General features: G+C 40.7%; 1 protein-coding gene across 3 annotated transcripts in view; it reads right to left on the bottom strand.

Annotated features, from left to right (window-relative positions):
- The window catches only part of LOC147734754 (aldo-keto reductase family 1 member C3-like), a 230,388-nt gene that overhangs the window by 128,917 nt on the left and 83,387 nt on the right, over window positions 1-18,084 (bottom strand). For 2 of the 3 annotated variants that reach the window (XM_086953031.1, XM_086953032.1), the window contains exon 2: window positions 14,224-14,391. The exons of the other annotated variant lie outside the window; for it this stretch is intronic. In XM_086953031.1, coding sequence (XP_086809157.1) covers window positions 14,224-14,391 — 168 coding nt within the window. The remainder of the gene's footprint in view (window positions 1-14,223; window positions 14,392-18,084) is intronic. 3 annotated transcript variants of the gene reach the window in all.

The following is an 18,084-nucleotide window of genomic DNA, read 5'->3' as shown; positions in this document are numbered from 1 at the left end:
AGCCTTGTTACAAAGGCTTTTACTCCAATTGACATTGAAAGTTTATGTTTTTGGATACAGTTTTACCCTTACAGGGAAGAGGTGGCAAGGCTGGAGTCGGGGTTTCAGATTAGGCTACCAGGGTCCTAGCTTTCATAGATGTGCAAAGAGTCTTTAGTCAGCAAATGAACATCCACAATTGGTAAAACAAAAGATGATTGCAGACGTTTCAGAAGGAAGAATGGCGGGTCCTTTTTCTTAGTGGCCTTTACCTGATCTCATAGTATCCCCATTAGGAGTAATACCCAAGAAAACAGTGGGTGAGTTTCGAATGATTCAGCACCTTTCTTGGCTTCAAGGTTATTCTGTAAATGATTTTATATCAAAGGATGATACTATGGTACTATTTGCATCAATAGACATAGCCTTTGAATTGATCAGAAAGGTGGGCACAAAAGCGGAATTGGCTAAGTGTGATATCAAATCAGCTTTTAGATTGTTACCAGTTCACCCTTTGGATTTTGCGTTGCTAGGTATATATTTTGAGGATCAGTTTTTTGTAGACAAGGTACGGCCCATGGAATGTGCCATTTCTTGCAATCTCTTTGAGGTTTAAGTACTTTTTTGCAGTGGTGTTTTTCTTACAGGCCAGGTCATGTTAACGTCACACATTATGTACACAACTTTTTGTTTATTGGCGCAGACAGTACACAAGAGTGTTAGAGGGCTCTTTTTCAATTTGAGTCTATGGGTAAAGAGCTAGGTGTGACCTTGGCTGCTGAGAAGACAGAAGGTTTTAGTTTTTCAAGGCATTGAGTTAGATACTGTTAAAATGGAGGCAAGATTATAGGACAAGAAATTATTAAACTGTTAGAGCAGGCCAAATTGTGACCTAAATTAACTTTGAATCAAATTCAATGTCTATTTGGGCATTTGAATTTTGCTTGCACTGTGGTAAAAGCTGGAAGAGCTTTTTGTAGAAGGCTAGATTTTGCCATGTCTGGGGCCACCCTGCCACTTCACAGGCTTAGGATTTCAGCAGCAATGAGGGCTGATTTTAACGTTTGGTTAATGTTTTTGAGAGCATTCAATGGAGTCACTATGTGGTCTCTTGATGAGTATTTTGTATGGATGATACACATTTTTTCAGACGCAGCAGGAGCTAATGGCGTTGGACTCTTTTGTGAAGGCTGATGGTGCGCTGAGAAATGGCCAAAGAGATGAATTTCTGAACAAAAAAGTATAGCCTTTTTAAAATGTTTCCCTTTGTTAGTTGCTTTAGCTGTATGGGGTACTAAACTGGCAAACAAGACTGTCATTTTTAACGTTGATAACAAGACCATGGTGGATTTGATCAATGGCCAGAAAGCTAAGACAAACATTTACTGAAATTGTTACAGAGATTTATAGAAAGTTGTCTGATGTATAACTAAATTTTAAAGCTAAACATGTACCAGGAGCAGATAACAATATCGCAGATGCATTATCTTGTTCCCAGTGGCAGAAATTCTGTGGTTTGGCGCCCGGAGCAGATCTGCGAAAAACACATGTTCCTCAAGAGGTATGGGGGCTAGCAGAATGAGAATGCTTCAGCTACTTGAAAAGTTGCTTGCAGAGTGTACCAAGGTAGCCTATAGAAGAGCTTGGTTAGAATTTTTGGAGTAAGGTGCATCTTATAAGGCACATAGTTTAAAAGGTTTGGAAATGTGTAGAGATGATGCTCTACATTTCATTATGGCTAACATAGAAAGAAACATTTCAGCCACTACGATCACTGGTAAACTGGAGGGTCTGAATTTTTATGGAACATTTTTCTGGGGTTATGAGCCATCTGCAGGTGAAATAGGGAGGCAGCTTTTGCAAGGTTGGGCAAAGAGGAGAAGAAGGCCAACGTGTTAGAGAGCCTGACTCATTGAAGATGTTATTGCCATACGAAAGAGCTTCCCTGTTATTTGTTTTTCCCACTTTGAATATTCATTATTTAAACTATGCATGTGTTGGTTATTTCTTGGAGCTTTTAGAATTTCAGAACTTTTAGGTAAAGGTCTTGACGAAGATTTCAAAGTTAAAAATGTGGTTATTTCCAAGGAAGCAATACGAAAAACGGATCAGTTAGGTAAAGGGGCAAATGTTATTCTTAGAAGAATCCCGGTTCATTATGTCCAATGAAAGCTTGGCAGGATTTTAAGGCTGCTGGTGGTGCTTCTTTTGAATTTTTAGACATCAAGACAGCTCTCGTCTTAAGGCTTCTCAGATACTGGCGGTGATGAGAAAAGCCTTGTATCATTTGGGAGAAGATCCTTTTCGTTTTGATACATACTCTTTTTGAATTGGTGCTGCATCCAAAGCTTCTAGGTTGGGTTTCACCATTAAGAGACCTGGGGCCAGATGTAGGTAAATCTCATTTACCGATTCATAAATACCGAATTTTACCGATTCGGTATTTATGAATCTGTAAATGAGATGTAGGTAAAAATTCGGTATTTTTTACCGAATCGGTAAGATTCGGTATTTACCGATTCGGTAAATACCGAATCGGTATTTGCTATTGAATCCTATGGGCCTTGAAGCCCAGAGGATTCAATAGCAAATACTGATTCGGTATTTACCGAATCAGTAAAAATACGAATTGCTAAGGGGGACAGGGTGTCACTTTGACACCCTGTTGCACCCCTGTAACTGGCTTTTGCGCCATGTGGCACACATACATGCCCTTAAGGCATGTTTGTGTGCCACATGGCACAGGTGTACATGCACAGATGTGCATGTACATAGGAATTCATAATTTACCATGCAATTGTATTGCATGGTAAATACCAAATTCTAAAGGCCCTGTAGCACTGTTAGAAGTGCTACCTACATCCCAAAATACATTTTCGGTATTTTTACCGAATGGTAAATTTACCGAATCGGTAAAATGTACAGAGCCCCTACATCTCCATAGCCCTTTACCGGTCGGAAACGTCCGAAAATTGGTATTTTTGGCCGTTTCCGACCGGTAAAGGGCTTCCTACATCTGGCCCCAAGAGTTTAGGTCGATGGTCTCCAGATTGTTGTTTAAGATATATTACAAAAGTAGAAGTTCTTTAAAGTTTGTATAAGTGTTAACTTTGTGTTTCTTTTTCAGGTCATATTTTAGGTCTTCCTATGGCTCTTGTGACCATTTGGATAATTGGAAATTCTTTTATAAAAATGGGCTGCGAAACAAGCAGAAAAAAGGCATTTTGGGAAAAACCTCGGTTTTCGTTGTGATGATAGAAAAATTGAGAGGCGAGGGGGTATGAAATGAGGCCAGCTACTGCCATGGTTAAGTGAATTATTAACAATAAAAACATTTCCTGATGTTTTGGCACTATATGTGGGCAAAAATTATTAAGTTCAATTTCCAGGCTTAGGTTTAATAATAGAGATGAAATCTGATTTAGATTTAATTGCCAGATCTTGGGTCAAGACAAAATTGATTATGACAGCGCTTGTGCCCAGGAGGATATGGCGGGGCTGAGAAGTTTACAGCTGTTGAGAGGGCAAGGAGAAAAGTTAACAGAGAGATGCATCGTTTTTGCAGCATCAATGGAATAAGCTGGTTCGCTGATAATGACATAACTAAAGAAGATTTACATTTTCTTTAGGTAAGATGGTGTTCACCTTTCTTTTATAGCTAATGAACTATATCTATTGAACATAAAAGAAAAGTTAGCGGTTACTTTAGCTTTAAACACCTGGTGTTAGTATGGGGGCTGTTGAGGCAACAGTCCTTTGTTTTGTGGCTCTCCAGCTCGAGCAAAAATTTGGAGCTAGCTGTTTTGGCGGCAGTGCTTTGATAAGATCGTTTTTTTACTTTTCTACTGATTTTCTTTAGTTTCTCCTTGCCATCTTTGCACACAGTTCAAAAGTTTGTATTGAACATATTGACATTGGCTAAAATGTTATCATGTTGTTTTATTAGAGCCATAATATATATGTGGGATTTTGGGATGTGAACCATATTAAGTCATAGTATGGAGAAATGTTAGTGCTTTATATGTTTGGAAATGCTTAAATTGTAATTATATGGAGTTGCAAGATAAAATCATGAATTATTGTTTTAGGCTATTTAACAAACTATTGTGTAATTATGAAATGTGTGTATATTTCAATAAGATTTTAGTTCTTGGAAATAAAGTATTTGACTGACTACCTAGAATCCTGAGTATGCAGCAGACATTGTAATTTAATGATAATGGACTTGTTGAACAAGAGCATGTCCACGTTAAGGACAAATTAGGAGCCAGGAAGATTAATATTGTTCCGCAAAAATATTTAATGATTTTCAGAAGCACTTATTTTCGGAAAGATCCTGCAGGAGACAACTTGTTCATTTGTATTTTGAAAAGAAGATCAAGATTGTATATAGGTTGCTAAAAGTGCTGCTCGCCACGACCAGCTCTTCAGTGACTGTCTGAGAGGCTCGTCGCTTTTTCTCATCCTTCCCGGACGGAATTGTGGATGCCGCCATTTTGTCTCCTGTTTTCGATCTGACTCCATTGTCTTGTACTGTGTTGAATGCTTCGATCTCCTCCTGAAGACTCTGGACTGGGCGATGAGAACTCTCGGACAGACATGTACTGGTCAGGGTTGATTTTGGTTATGTCCTGCTTTCGGTTTGACCCCATTGTTTAGTACTGTATTGAACGCTTTGACTTCCTTATGCAGACTCCGGATTGGGCGACAAGGACTACCGTAAAGAACGTACTGGTCAGGGTTGATTTTGGCTCCTTGGGTTTGCTGCGTCTTGTGATTTGAATCGGGATTGTACCTTATATTGTAACGGGGGGCGGGTGGTTTGGTGGCTGTCCCCCCCCAGGTTCGGGGATAATTCTTGCTTTGTACAGTGGGTGGGATGTCCTCGGGGGTCGCCACTGGCGGGGGGCAAGGGAGACCGGGAGTGCATATGTTCTTCTCCTCCTCCGCTTTTCTTCCTTTCTTTAGGGCAGTTCCGGGGCGACAGGCACGCTGTTAGTGGGGTAGGCCGTAGCCATTACAGGGGTGCAGGGTGGCGGGTGTTAGGGGGGCTTTTGTTATTTTAGTTTGTTTTGTTCTATGGTCCTTTTCTTTCCTTTCTTCTTCCCAGTGGGTTAGCTGTTTCTCCTTTTGCTATGCTTTGATTCTTGGGGCGTCTACACCAGCTTCTATCTCATTGTATCTTGAAGGTGGATGTTCGGGAGGGTGCACGCACTTGCTCGCTTGCTAGTAGATACATTTTTATTCCCAGTCTGTTGCGTGATCAATACTGTATTAGTTTGATGCCTGTTCTTTGACTAAAGTGCGTAACACCCCCCCTCGTCTCTGACTGCTTTTCAAGTATGGTGTGACGCCTTTCATAGTAATGCCACTACTGACTCTTCAAAAAGATAAAATGAAACCTTTTAATATGTTTATTATATTGATGATGCATTTACTCGCCTGCTGAAAATCTTGTAGAGATCGCCAGGACTGCTTACAAATGCATGTACTTTGAATTGATTTGCCAATTTGCGGCCAGCCCCTGTGGTTGTGGGCCGACGCTTGTACTACTTTGATTACATTAATAAAGGTTTAAAAAAAAAAAAAAAAAGATTGTATGTAGGTGATTACCAGGATATATGCATGGAAGATCAGGTGGAATCTTACACCTTGACATGAGGCCCTCTGACAGAGTATCTGGTGCAGAGCATTTTTAGGTTTGACCTTCAAGAAAGCTTAATATATCTCAAGAAATGCATAATCTACATATAAAGAGTGCCTTTCAGTCTCCCCATCAAAAAAAACGGTACAGCAGCAAGGGGGCAGTAAAGTGAACCCAGACTCCCAGGGTACCACCCCTATCTCTGATATATTTCAAAAACTGAGTAAAAATAAATACTCTAAAGACCTCAATATTGAAGGTACTCAGACAATGGCAAAGACTGATGAGGTGAGCTCCGATATTACAGGAGAGGTATCCACGGCACAGCTCAATACTGCCGGAAATATAGAGAGGCGCGAGCAGGATGGGGCGGATCCTGCAGGGGATCCCGAGGTCAATGTATTGTCAATACCCTGAGTATTAGAAGAGATCTTGGAGGATGATACTGGGGGGAGCAGTAGTGATAAAAAAGAAGTCCCAAGCGAGGCATTCTTCTCAGTATCAGAGGGCGGTGAATGGTCGGAGGAAGAGGAGGACAGCCTGGATCAAGAAGCCAGTGGTCCAGATACTGACAGCGATTTGGAACAAGATGAAGTTAGCCCTCCGATTACAGCAGTGAAAGCCATGGTTGGAGCAAAAATACACTGCCAGAAAAGAGAACAACCGTTGACCAATCCAACCCCAATACAACCCCAGATAGCCCTGGCGGGGAATCAGCACAAATGTCCCTTCTGGAGGTCATTCACCAGGAGATTATAGGTGCACAGGGAGGAAGCTAGACAGGAGAGCCGTAAATCTCAGGCGGCAGTCAGAAAAATGCAAGGGGTGGTAAGGAAGCTAACTAAGGTATGTGTGAACCTGGGAGAGCGGGTTACTAATTTGGAAGACAGAGTTGTCTCGACAGAAGCCGAGTCAGCGGCAGCGTCCAGCAAGGTTGATATGCAAACAAAGCAGCTAACTGATATACAGTGGAAACTCGAGTCGTTGGAGAACAGATCGCGTCAGAATAATTTACGCATTCTGGGAATCCCTGAAGGTTCAGAGGATACAGACATGAAAGCCTTTGTTGTCAAACTTTTTGAGCATGCCTTTACCGACTTGAAAGATTGGGATTTCGCCAGGGAGGTTCAGAGGGCACACTGTATCCCTGCCAATATCAACAAGAATGCGAAAGAGGGAGACAAGCCCAGAGCGATCTTAATTTTTCTGGGCAACTTTAATCTGAGGCAAGCAATCTCTGAGAGGGCGAGACCAGATGGAAAAAAGACGGTTGATGGTTACTCTTTTTTTTGTTCGCCCTGACTTTTGCCATATTACGGTGGAGAGACGCTGGAGATTACGGCAGATGATCAAACCGTTTCAGGATAGGGGTATGCAGGCATACCTGATAAACCCCGCCCAGCTGAAGAAAATCAAAGACGGAAAAACATTATATTTCTCCTCCGAGGTTAAGGCCAAAGAATTCCTGATGTCTCAGGGGGTCTAGAAAAATGACTAGAATTGTTAAGCTTTGATTGATAATAGTGGTTGGTAATTATAATTGGGATCACTATATTGGCAGTATTGACAAAAATGGATACCCTGTCAACCTTATGTAAAATTATAAAGCAGGAATACAGAGTGTGGGGTGGAGTGCATTGTATATGGTGGGGGGTCACAGGAACTAAAAATGGGAAACAGGATTGAATCTCCTCAATCAGGGCTGCAAACCATCACGTGCACAGACCATCGGTCTGAGCGCCTCTGAACAAGGGGGGTGGGTGAGGGGGTGCTCCGTTTTGTAGCGGGGCAAGGGGAGGGAGAGGGAGCAGGGGGAGGGGTGGGGGGGGAGGGGGGTAAAGGGTGGACTAAAAAAATGAAAAATTATGAGATGGAAAGGAATATGATTTGGGCTGGTATCAGATACATGGTTAATAGTCAACGTAGGAAATGTAAAAGTGTCAACAATGTCAGACAATGTCAGACATTAGGATTTGTACCATTAATGCAGGTGGTCTAAACGACTGGAAGAAACGGCAAAGACTGAGTCACTTGGTTAAATCAAATAATATAGACATAGTCTGCATTCAGGAAACCCATATTCCCTGGGCTAAAAGGAAGCTGTTGGAGATGCATGGGTATACCTTGATTGGTTGTTCATCGCAATCATCTATGATCAGAGGTGTGGCTATTTTAGCAAAAAGTAATCTGGGCGGGGTGAAACGTAGTAAAACAGATGGGTCTGGTAGATGGGTATTAGTGGAACTGAACCTAGGATTCTCATTGTGCGTGATATATGGTCCAAATGAAGATGACCCAATGGTTTATGATAAACTGGAAGAAGAGTTGGCTAATTGGTGCACCCCGATGATAGTATGTGGTGATATGAATATTTCAGCAGACTGGCAACAGGGAAGTAACTATATAGGTTGTAAACGTAAAGTAAATAGAGCTCTAGGTTCCTTGATTCAGTCTCATGGTTTGGTGGAGGTATGGGGAGAAAAAGTGCCCGGAGATCGAGGGTATACATATTTTTCCCACCCGGCACAGAAATATTCCAAATTGGATTATTTTTTTGTCACAGTGGGGGAAATTGGCACGGTTAATATAGTCAAACTACCGAGAATAGTCTCCGATCACAACCCCTTGAATTTGACGTATAAGGTCTCCAATATACAGAGGAAAACATCAAGATGGACCTTTGAAAGGAAACTATTAAATGAAGAAAGGTTCGTAACCCATATTAAAAAGTGGGCGAAGGAATTTTTTGAGTGTAATAGATATAGTGCTTCCAGAAATGGAGTTTGGGAATCCTTTAAGGCTGTATTAAGGGGGGAGACGATTAGCTGTGCAGCAAAATTAAGGAAAGAGAATAAAAGTAAGGCGGAAAAACTCATATCAGACTTAGCAAAGGTAGAGAGATGTCAAATAGAGGAAATAGCTTCAGGTAAAGATAGTGGGGAAACTGTTAGAAATATGGCTCGGATCAAGGGCGAGATTCTGAAAATAATCACGCAGAAGGAGATATGTGAATACCAAACACATAGAGCAAGGAGGTATGAGACTGGTGAACAAGCTGGAAGAGCATTAGCGCTGCGCATCAGGCAAGAAACAAATCGTAACAAAATTGGTAAGATTAAGTATAACGGGGTAGAATATACAGATCCAAAATCAATAATGGATGTATTTCAGAAATTCTACCAGAAACTCTACGATCAAGAGCCAGGGGTGGCACCACCCGTGCAAGATCAGGGTCCCCCAATCCCAAGGGTGGAGGAGGAGGATAGGGTCCAATTGGAACTGGATATAACAGCAGAGGAGATAAAGATCGCTTTGAATGAACTGGCATCGGGTAAAGCGCCAGGCCCAGACGGTTTACCAATAGAGGTTTACAGGGTTTTAGGGGATGAAATCCTTCCTTTGCTTGAAGATCTATTTAATGGAATAATCTGCTCAGGTAATGTCCCGGATACATGGAAACAGACCAATATTGTAATATTCCATAAGAAGGGAAAACCGGAGGAGAACCCCGGCTCATATCGGCCGATTTCGCTGATAAACGCGGACGCCAAACTATGTTCCAAAGTATGGGCGAAAAGGTTAGGAAGGAATATTGGTCAACTTGTCTCACCCTGGCAGCATGGGTTTGTCCCAGGGAGAGGTACCACGGAACACACAGCGCGGGCAATCTCATTATTTGATGCTATGGCTGCTGCGGGTGGAGATATGGCCATGATCCTTTTAGACGCCGAGAAGGCTTTCGACCGAGTGGTCTGGGATTTTATGTGGGAGGTATTGGCCAGAAGGGGCTTTGGTGAGAAATGCAGGAAAGCAATTAAAGCAATGTATATGGATCCTGTAGCCAGAATCACCACAATGAGACTCCAATCAGACGAGGTGGTGATTTGAAGAGGCACTCGTCAAGGATGCCCCTGCTCTCCTATACTCTTTTCACTCTATATAGACCCGTTAATTAGGAAGATTCTCGCTTCTGATAAAATATCTCCTGTTATATCCCACGGGCATACCACCAAGTTATTGGCGTACGCGGATGACCTGGCAATTGTTACCACTAATCCGCAAACGGCAATACAGGAATTAGACCATTTGGCTCAGGAGTTCGGTAAGTATTCTGGTTATAAGCTCAACACGGAAAAAACGATAATAATCTGCACAAAGAACATTCATAAAAGGGATCAAAGGTATGTGGACTCCGCGGTTTATCTAGGAGTAAAAATTAATGCAAATGTAGGTAAAATCATTCAGGAAAATTATGTGCCCTTTCTTACATTGATAGACAAAGAACTGAGAAGAATTGATGTATTACATCTGTCCCTGATCGGAAGGGTGAATGTTTTGAAAATGTCAATGTTTCCAAAATTACTGTATTTATTCCGTGCTATACCGTTACTAGTTGATGAAGGTCTGATGAAAAAAATGGAAGCAGTGTTTTCACAATTTCTATGGCAATACGGTAAAATTCGGAGATCACTAGCCCGACTCTCTACACCATTAGAGGGAGGAGGATTATCTGCACCTAATTTAAGGCTTTATCACTGGGTCTGTTTATTGTTGCATATGAATCATCTATTGTATTATGATATTCATGAGATCCTGCCCGGTTCCTACAGAATCCCCACAATATATGAATTATTAATCGGTGAAAGGGCTATGGGGATTTTAACACGTGAAACCAATGTCTTGTATTTTAAAAGGAGCAAAAGCAAAGTGATGTTAAGTGCGTGGGGTACATGGAAGGCGATACTGAAATTTCTCAAGATCCCTAAGATCAATGGTACAATAGATCTTTAGAACTCAAGCCCATTCTTGCATCTAGGACAGAACAGGAATAGCGGCATATGGAAGAGTCTTGGCATTAGATGTTTGGGGGATGTTATGTGTAAGGATGATCTTTTAGGGTTTGAGGTTTTGCAACAAAAATATGGTATCCCTACGAACCACTGGCTTTTATATAAACAACTAGAACAAACAGTGAATTCACTAAGACCCAGGATTTCTATTCAGGAGTTAAATCCGATTGTGAAATACATAATGAATGGGGGCAAGAAGATCAAAATAGGGTATAGACATCTTCTACAGGGCTTGGGAGAGGACATCGAACAAATAGAAACTGCCTGGGCTCAAAGAATTGGGGACCCAGACATAGATGTAGATTATGCTCTGGCATTGAATAGAAAAGTACTAAGAGCAACTAACTTAAAAGCGCAACATTATAAGATGGTGTTTAACCTTTACTATACCCCCGCTAAGTTGTTTCAATGGGGTAAAAGAGATACTGATAGATGTCCAAGGTGTAATCAAGGCCCGGCGGATTTATTGCATATGTTTTATTCTTGTCAGAATCTTAAGCCAGTTTTAACAGAAATGGAAAAGTTTTTATCGGGGCTGCTAGAGTGTCAAATTCCTCTATCCCCTACTACTGTTTTGATTGGCAGGGATGAAAGCCTTATAATCGAACAGGAAGCCGAAGCTTTTATTTTTCTGTGTGTTGCTGTTTTTAGAATTTTAATTGCGGCGGCCTGGAAAGATCCGATAGCTCCCACTTTTCAGATGTGGCTTACGAGATTGCTCGGGACTCATAACATCGAGGAATGTCTATATAGCTTTAAAGGTAAAAAGAGGAAAGAGTACGGTAAAAAGATATGGGCTCCTCTTAGTAATTGGAGGAAAATTAGATGAATAATTTGAATAAGCTCTGAGTCACCTCTACTGTTTTGTAATGTAACTTCTTCTTACAAGGCTAATCTCTTTTTAAGCTCTTTGGATGTTTGCTAAGAGCTGGAAGATGTAGAAGATGTATATATATATCTGCATATTTTTAATTCTAATGTCTGATTTTATCATGTTCTTATCCAGCTATATATGTAAATTTGTATGTTTTCTTTTTATATTCTGATCCATCTCAAAAAAAAAAATAAATAAATAAAGAGGGCCTTTCAGTCAGTGGGCTTTATCCATTAGTCTATTCAGTTTACCTCAGCTCACTAAACATACAGCATGGAACAATTTTATGTATAGGCTCTCTTCACTTTAAGTACTTGCACAAAGCATGTGCACATTGTACACAACAGCCTAAAATAGTTCATTTTTCTTCAGTTACAAATCAGGTTTAATGTATGATTTTTAAAATATTTTTTATGTTGACTTTAAGTAGCATTGGTTTTTTTGCCTGTACTTGAGGTGCCCATTTAGATGGGTATTTATTTCATCTCCTTTTATAGTTGTTGTTATAGCTTGTTAAAGTGGCATTGTACCATTGTAACTGCCTACATTTTGAGTGCTGGGTGAGGTCGTAATTTAATCTGGTCTTCTTCACAATTAACAATTATAATAACATACACGGCCCCTATAAAAGGATTTTTAGTCACAAATATTACTAGTAAAACAGCTGCATCAATGAATGTTTTTAAATGTAAAATGTTTATTGCACGTATATAGCAACCACTTTTGGGTGGTTGCATATTTTATTTTTCCTTATCATCTTTGTGGCGCATGCTTGCAATGAAATTAATAAAAAAATATATAAACATAGCACCAGCTGGCCAAGACCAGACCTATTGGCTTTACCAATGCTTGTTTAAGGCTGTTTTCATTGCTGTCTCCCCAGACCTCTTTACAGCCACATCCAGAATGAACACAACATCCATATCCCTGTCAAAGAACTTGTGTTTCTCTTCCACACAGTCTATCTGCCTGTGGAAGCCGGGAGTCCAATAGACTGTGAACTAAGTATGGCTGCAATCACCAAGCAAACACCTATCTAAAAGCTACTGCCCAAATATTTTCATGGGTTAAGGGCTACAAGAATAAAAATTGTAAATTGTGAATACCTAATTGCCAATTTCTGAGAATCGCAATTAGGCAATCGCAATTTACAATGTATGAAACTCAAAGAGTTTTATGTAGCGATTCCTAGGGGGCGCAAATCAACCTACCTCATTAATATTAATGAGTTAGATAACAACTTGCGTTCCATTAGAATCAGTAAAATCACAGGGATGGTGGCCTGCTGGGGTCAGCAGACCACCAGGTCCGTGACTGCTTCTGAATTATTATTATTTTTTTTTAAATGCAGCCCGTTTTCCGTAAAGGAAAACGGGATGCGTTTCAAAAACAAAAATGAAAAGTTTTTATTTCAGTTTTATAAGAGCAGGCAGTGGTCCCTGGGACCACTGCCTGGTCTTAAAAACGCTGTAACAAACATTCACAAAGGTAAGTGGTCCCTTGGGGACCCTTCCCATGTGCGAATGGGGTGGTAAAATGGGGAATGTTTTGCAACTGCATTACGGTCACAAAACATTCCTACATACCAATGCAATTCGGTATTAGGAAGGGACGCCCTAAACACGCCTCTTCCTAATAGGGAACCTCAAACCCATATTGCGATTCGGTAACAAGTTACTGAATCGCAAAGTAGGGTTTGCTGCAGCTGAAAAGTATTTATTTGCGCTGCGAAGATAAAAATGCATGTTGCATGTGCGCTTAAGTGTCCTAAAAATCTAATCTAGAAAAATTGTTAGGTCGTCAATAACTATAAGCAAAAGAGGAATGTTCACTCGTAACTCTTAGGCAGTTGGAGACTGTCCTCTCCCTGAGACAAGTGCAAAATGACATGTGTGGTCAGCTGAAAAAGTGAGCCAAAGGCCCCCAAAACCTCAAAAGTGGGAATAAATTGGGAATATTCAATTTATAGTCATATATAAATAGTGAAAGTAAAAAGGACTCTGTCGTTTTTGTACTTTCACTAATAGCAATTTTGGGCATTTTTGGGGTCAGGTCACAAAGGCATGTAAGAATATGTAAAAGAGGACTCCTGTAGTACTACTTCCTGTACTCATAAATGCCTTTGTAAATCGCCTCACTATGTAGAAATGTGAGGGAGGAGGGAAGGGAAGTAATAGAACAGACCAATCCCTTTAAAGGAATGAAAAGAACAGTGAATTCCTGGCCATCATAGCAAAAGAATGTTTAAATGCCTTGTGCAAAGCAAACATCACTTGTATAGTACCAAATATTTGCCAAGATATTTACAGATAGGAAGGATTATTTGTATCCTCCGAAGGATAGTGGCAATAAGATTGAACATCATACCAAGGTTTGTATGTATTCTACCCCTTACCAGTGGTATTGCTGACCAACTTAAATCAATCTGGAAAGCACACAATGTAGACTATCAGCAGAAAACTTAGTACCATCAAAGACTTGCTTTTCCAGAGACAGAGAAATACTCCTGAGTAACCCATCGCATAGTAAGAGAAAATGGAATGCGGGAAGCACTGGCCTCATATGGATCAAACAGTAGCGTGAAGGGTATAGTGGGACGTCATTTGGATGAGTCCTAGGAACATTAACTTTTAGATGTATAATTGCACACCTTTTGATATATGGGACTGAGATCTCTTCTCCTTCCTGACATCATACATTTAAATTCAGATTCCACCCCAGCGAGGTCAGATCAGTGTTTGATAATTGGAGGAAAGCTGACCACAAGTATAGTAAATTTTCTCAATCTTGTAAAGAACACATTGGCCACCAGAAAAATGACACAAAAAGACACTTGTGAACTAAAATATATACAAGCCAGTTTCCTCTAACGTTACCTTTCCAGTGTAGAATATCTCTTCTCTATTCACCGTGCCATCTGCGATCTTCTCCCGAATGGCTTCACCAACTTCATCCTCATTTCGGTACAAGTAGGCTCCATCAAGGTGGCGGAAGCCCGCCTCAATCGCTGCCCTTACACCCACCTTGGTTTGGCCTTTGGGCACCTAGGGCATCAATTAAAGCAGAACTGTGAGGATGGGAGTCGTCTGCAGTTTATCAGAAGACTAGGAGCCCAGGGTGGGCATACATTCTGCTTTGCCTTGTGTAAGATCTCTCCCTATTTGCTTACATAAAGAATGACTGACACTCGAACTACATCATTAATATATTACCCATGAAGTAAATGCATGTTTATTAAAACCTTTACTTATACATTCACACTACGAAAGGTTTGAAATTAACCCTAGCCCGTTTCATTGCATTGGAGAGTCCAGCAGGCTATTAGCATACGGTTGTTCTGGGTTGACAATATTGACTGTAGTCCAGGACAATGCAGGATACAACTAAGGCGGGTCCACCGGTGGCAGCTTATATCTCGCCAAAATTTGCGGTGCTACTTTTCTCCTTGCTATGTGCAGAAGGAGATTTTATAGGTGAATTAGTTACTATTGGGAAACATCCTTTACAACGCAACCATTACATCGCACTACACTCATGACGCAGCCATTACATCGCAACATCCTTTGCAACGCATGTCACTACAATGCACGTATTACAACGCATGACACTCCATCGCATGATACTACATTGTATGTCACTACAATGCAGGCATTACAACGCATACCATTACAACGCATACCATTACAATGTATAGTACCCCTACACCATCCAAAACTTACCCTACGGTTGCACCCCCTGGCATTAGAAAAGTAATTTTTACCCCTACACTATCCAACACTTACCCTACTGTTGCACCCCCTGGAGTTAGAGTAGTAATTTTTACCGCTACACAATCCAACACTTAGCCTACTGTTGCACCCCCTGGAATTAGAATAGTAATTTTTAACCCTATACTTTCCAATACTTACCTTAAATGCAATGTAATGTAATGGAATGCTTTATAAAGGTAGTTTCTCAAAATGCTATGTACTGTCATGCGATGTAATGGAGTGTGTTGTAAAGGATGTTGCAATTTAAAAACTGCGTTTTAAAGGCATGCGTTGTAAATGTATGTGTTGTAACATCATACATTCGTTACTATCTACTCATGGTTCACTGATAGAATATCGATTACCAAAATTTCCCCATACACAAATAGTGTGGCCAAAATATTGATGTAAAAAATATCGACATCCTAGATTTAAAATTGTAAGTATAAAAATATTAAAACAAAAATATTGATGTAATATAGATGTACAAAATATCGATTTTTTTATTTAAATAATAATTATTGTTAAATATATTAAATAATTAAATTAACTTTACACAATTATTTTAATTTAATATACATTTTAACAAAAAGAATGAAATAAATATAATTTAAAAAATATTTAAACATACATATATAAAATTTTATATATATATATATATATATATATATATATATATATATATATATATATATTCACCATAGGTTTCAGCCACATTATAGTTAGAAATTAGCATTTCAAAAAACCTTTGAAATTCACTGAAAAAACCATAGGTTTCAGGCAAGTTATAGTTAGAAATTAGCATTTAAAAAACCTTAGAAATTCACTGAAAAAACCATAGGTTTCAGGGGCGTTATAGTTAGTTGGACATTTCACTCGTACGAAACCATAGAAATTCCCCCGTTATAGCTAGTTCAGCTAACTATAACTCGTGCGCCCGCAATGAACTGCTGATGATGTCACATATTACATCACTCAGTCATGCTGCGGGGGCGTGGCTTGGACGCCGATCGGGATGGCGGCGTGAGCTTGCAGCTCCGTGCCTGATCTCGCTATTTCTCCTGAAAACCACACCATCGGCGCTCCCTGAGGGGCGGTTTCCCAACTATGCTTCCTTGATATAGAGATTTATGTACATGAAGGCAAACTAGCAACACGACTATATAGAAAGCCAACTGCAGGCAACTCTATTTTGCACGCAGGAAGTCAGCACCCGCATCACTTGATACAAAGCATCCCCTTTGGGGAGATGCTTCGCATCAAAAGAATTTGCAGTGATGAGAGGGAGTGCACTAGAGCTATGGATGAAAGCCGTTTGCGCTTTTTGGCACGTGGTTATTCAGCTAATACGGTCACTAGGGCCATGGAACGAGCCAATAATCTGATCAGGGCAGAGATTCTAGTGCCCAAATCTAAGAATGATGTTGAGTCAGATACAGTACCCAAGGATAGCTCTAGAGTCGTGGTTACTTACAACCAGCAACATAGGGAAATCAGGCGGATTTTCAGCCGCAACTGGAACCTAGTGACGGGGGACCCCGTCATTGGGGGTTCAGTGGGCAGAAGGCCAGAGTTTTCCTTTAGGAAATCTACCTCCATGTCAGACAGGCTAGTGAAAAATCATTTGGAACCCCCAACATCTAAGACCTTTATGAATTTGAGGAAAGGGTTTCTGAAATGTTCCAGCTGCAAAGCCTGTAAAAATGGATGCAATACAACACGATATCTCATTCCTTTTAAGGAAGATCCAGTTCCGATAACTAAACAGTTATCTTGTAAAACGGAGTTTGCCGTTTATGTGCTGCAGTGCCCCTGTGAACTCAGGTATGTAGGGAGTACCCGGCTGCCGGTTCACAGGAGAATACTGCAGCACTTGAGGGCAATCACCAATAAAGATCAAGCCTACCCTGTGGCACGCCATTTTCAGGCGGTACACGGGAGTGATCCCAAACATCTTGTCTATTTTGTTATAGATTGTGTGCCACCCCTGAAGAGAGGGGGTAACAGGGATGGGTTGCTCAGGGTACTTGAAACTAGGTACATCTTAGAACTCAACAGTCGTGCCCCTGGAGGTCTTAACGCCAGTGAGGACCTATACACTTGTTTGTAGTTCATTTCAAGAAAAGAAGGTGTGCCTATACGATATCTGGACTTATTCATACTGTTTAGTTACCAGAGTAGACTGTTCCAAATTCATAAATTGCAAAAATTTACAGTCAATGGTATTGTTTTGCATTTTTTGGTTGCTGCCGTGTATTTACATCTGTCAGGTTGATAAATATGAAATAGGGAGGGGCTCTTCCCTTTTTAAAAAAACTGAGATACTTGCACTCAATCACTTTTAATACATTCTTTATTTGCAATTTTTGCGATGATGGCTGCTCCTTGTTACAAGTTGGGATTTAGATATTTTCAAATTTGTGTGTTTACATATGGTCTTTTGTTTACATACAGCACATGACACTTTACTGGAAATTCCCACTTGGGATATATTCTTTGAACGTTTTTTCAAAAAGGGTTAGTGAAACATTGTCCTCTTGTATATCATGAAATTAGCATTTAAAAAACCTTAGAAATTCACTGAAAAAACCATAGGTTTCAGGGGCGTTATAGTTAGTTGGACATTTCACTCGTACGAAACCATAGAAATTCCCCCGTTATAGCTAGTTCAGCTAACTATAACTCGTGCGCCCGCAATGAACTGCTGATGATGTCACATATTACATCACTCAGTCATGCTGCGGGGGCGTGGCTTGGACGCCGATCGGGATGGCGGCGTGAGCTTGCAGCTCCGTGCCTGATCTCGCTATTTCTCCTGAAAACCACACCATCGGCGCTCCCTGAGGGGCGGTTTCCCCGTACGAAGTAATGGAGAAGCATTGGAGAGCAGCTGGGAGCCAGCAGGAGACCGAACATAGAGCTGAGACCCGACTCCGGGGGGCGGAGGTGCCGAGCCGAGAGTGGAGAAAATGGCGGCGCAAGGGAGCA

Source organism: Lissotriton vulgaris, chromosome 1_2 (genome assembly GCF_964263255.1).
Source record: "Lissotriton vulgaris chromosome 1_2, aLisVul1.2, whole genome shotgun sequence".
In the NCBI taxonomy this organism is placed as follows: Eukaryota; Metazoa; Chordata; class Amphibia; order Caudata; family Salamandridae; genus Lissotriton; species Lissotriton vulgaris.
The sequence above is the reverse complement of the archived record's forward strand: the minus strand, read 5'-3'. Positions and strand labels throughout refer to the sequence as shown.